Raw genomic sequence first — 2,678 nt, forward strand, 5'->3', positions numbered from 1 at the left:
GTGGATGTGGACCAGAGACAATGGAGCATTTTCTGTTCCGATGCACAAGATGGGAAGCAGAGCGTGATGCCATGCGTCGAGTAGGACAAAACATGATGGGCAACCTTTCCTTCTTTCTAGGTGGAAAGTCGGCGTCAGACGGAGCAAAGTGGAGACCTAACCTGGAGGCGGTGCGAGCGACAGTCAAATTTGCGATGGCGACAGGAAGATTGAGCCAGGAAGGAGTTTGAGAAGGAGAAAACAAATGACTACTAATATTAACATCACAGCTGATTACTAACAACAAACAGCCTCAAGTTGACAGACCATGCTTCAGCTGCTGAAGATAGGATGCTGAACACTTGGAGATGGTATTGGTTGGCCTTCAAGCAGGTCTGTCAAGCAGTGTCAAGCAAACGGGGCTAGAAAAGTAAGAACAGGAAGAGCAGTAGGGCTTTCTTTTGCGTAGAATGGACGAAAAGCGGGGAATACGTGAATAGCTTAGCGTAGCCACAGGCCCTATGAGGTCCGTTCTCCTGGGCGTAATAAATACTACTACTACTACTGAGTCAGGCGATCAATTCAATCTGGGGTGTCGATTGAGTTGAAGCAGGGGTGGCACGGTGTGTTATGTGGGACGTGCACTCTCGCACGGCTCACTGGTTGATCTTTTGCCCACCAAATGCGTGATTGAATTGAATTGGGAATACTGTAAATAACGGAGAACCCCACCGAGAAGCGAATCGTCTTCACTGCATTTTTAACCGCACCCAAGGGAATCAGAAGATTGCTGCTGTTGGTCTGACTGAAAAGTGTGTGTGGAGGTTGGTGAGCCTACCGTCATGGCGGATCCAATGGGGACCGAGATCGTGGTGGAGCAAGACGCCCCTTTTTCGACGCCAAGGCGTTTGAGTCGGGTGGTGAAGCCCTCGAGCAAGGTCCGAGACACGGCGCGACAATTGGAAGATACTGCTACAGAAACGCGACGAAACACTCGACACACGACGCGAAACGTGCCGGCCGAAGAACAGATCGACCGACCGACCGATGCCCGAAAGAGTAGCGGCAGCGGCAGCAGCAGCGGCAGCGATGGAAGGGCCATGCTGCAGAAGGCGCTGGATCTCCTGGCAGAGTCGCGCAGGGAGACCAAGAGGCTGCAGGAAGCGCTGAAGGAACAGATGGAAATGACCAAGGAACTGCAGGAAGCTGTTGCAAAGCAGGAAGAGACAATGCACGAGATGGGCAAGCAGATGGTCGAGATGAAGGAACGGATGACCGAGGAACTGCAGCAGGCCCGCGAGCAGCTCGAAACTATCGCCACGAGCGCAACGGACGGACCTCAACGATCATATGCTGACGTCACACGACTGACGCCGTTCTTACACCACAACGATTCGAGGACCTTAGTCGCTCCTCCGAACCCCACAGACGTGTTCTACTGCACGATTGATGTTTCGAGACTAGAAGAGGATGAGGCTAGGCTCTCAGCCGGGACGATCCGGACAACAGTGGAGAACGAAGTCCGCTCTGAACTGGACAATCCCACGTGGCGATGCCGAGCGGTGACTAAGGACCCAAAGAATCCCCACCGCGTCAGGGTCACCTGCAGGGACGAGAGCGAGCATGAGATTGTGAAACGCGTAGCGGAAACAAAACTGGCCCCAGGAGCCCGGATCCTACGAGACGATCTCTATCCAATCAGAGTGGATAATGTCAACCGTATTGCGGTGCTAGACGAGAGAAACGAAGTTCGAGCAGAGATCACCGAGATGCTCGGCCGAGAAAATGACACCGAGGTAGCAAAGATAGCATGGCTCAGCAAGAGAGACATCCTCAAGGCATACGGCTCGATGGTCGTATATCTCAAAAAACGGTCAGAAGCTAGGCGGTTCATCATCGAAGGATTCTTTGTGGCTGGAGGAGAATCCGGTACTACAAAAGTGGTTGAACGACGTGACCGCCCGAAACAATGTTATAACTGCCAACAGATCACGAATCACAAGGCTTATCAGTGCGACAGGTTCCAAGTCTGCGGCAAGTGTGCACGGGAAGGTCATCATCATAGCACTTGCGCGGAAACGATGCCGAAGTGCGCCCCGTGCGGTGGTCCCCAAGAGTCTTACAGCAGAAACTGCCGGAAGCTCTACCATCACAGCATGAATAACGTATTCCGAATGTTTCAACTGAATGTCAGGAAGCAAGGACCGGTTCACGAAAGTTTGATGAACGATAAGGACATTCAGGACGCAACCGTGTTGGCCATTCAAGAACCCCAAGCACGACGGATCCAGGGGAAGCTAGTAACGACACCGATGGGGCATCGCGGATGGGTCAAGATGGTACCGACGGCCGAGAGAGAGGGCAGATGGGTGATACGGAGTATGTTCTGGGTGAATAAAGAGGTGGAGGCGGAACAGGTATCAGTAGAGCCTCCAGATGTGACGGCAGCCGTCATTCGACTGCCAGATCGTTTGGTCTTCACGGCGTCGGTCTACGTACCGGGCGGAGATGCTCAAGCTCTACAGGACACATGTAGTAAGCTTGGCAGGACCATCGCGGAGGTGAGGCGGAGGTCAGGGAGAGCGGTCGACGTGGTGATTACTGGCGACTTTAACCGGCACGACCAGATGTGGGGAGGAGACGATATATCGGTGGCAAGACAGGGCGAGGCGGATCCGATCATCGACTTGATGAGCGAC

The 2,678-nt window shown here is 53.4% G+C and overlaps 1 protein-coding gene across 1 annotated transcript; it reads left to right on the plus strand.

Annotated features, from left to right (window-relative positions):
• Nucleotides 1-821: 821 nt before the first annotated feature.
• B0J16DRAFT_239660 (uncharacterized protein) lies at nucleotides 822-1,355 on the plus strand (the record flags this gene model as incomplete). The annotated part of the gene is made up of 1 exon (XM_046123050.1): nucleotides 822-1,355. A coding segment is annotated over one exon (534 nt), but the record flags the coding sequence as incomplete, so codon positions are not given.
• Between the last annotated feature and the right edge of the window lie 1,323 nt (nucleotides 1,356-2,678).

This window comes from Fusarium flagelliforme (genome assembly GCF_020744385.1).
Source record: "Fusarium flagelliforme strain FIESC 12 MPI-CAGE-AA-0113 chromosome Unknown B0J16scaffold_9, whole genome shotgun sequence".
Classification (NCBI taxonomy): Eukaryota; Fungi; Ascomycota; class Sordariomycetes; order Hypocreales; family Nectriaceae; genus Fusarium; species Fusarium flagelliforme.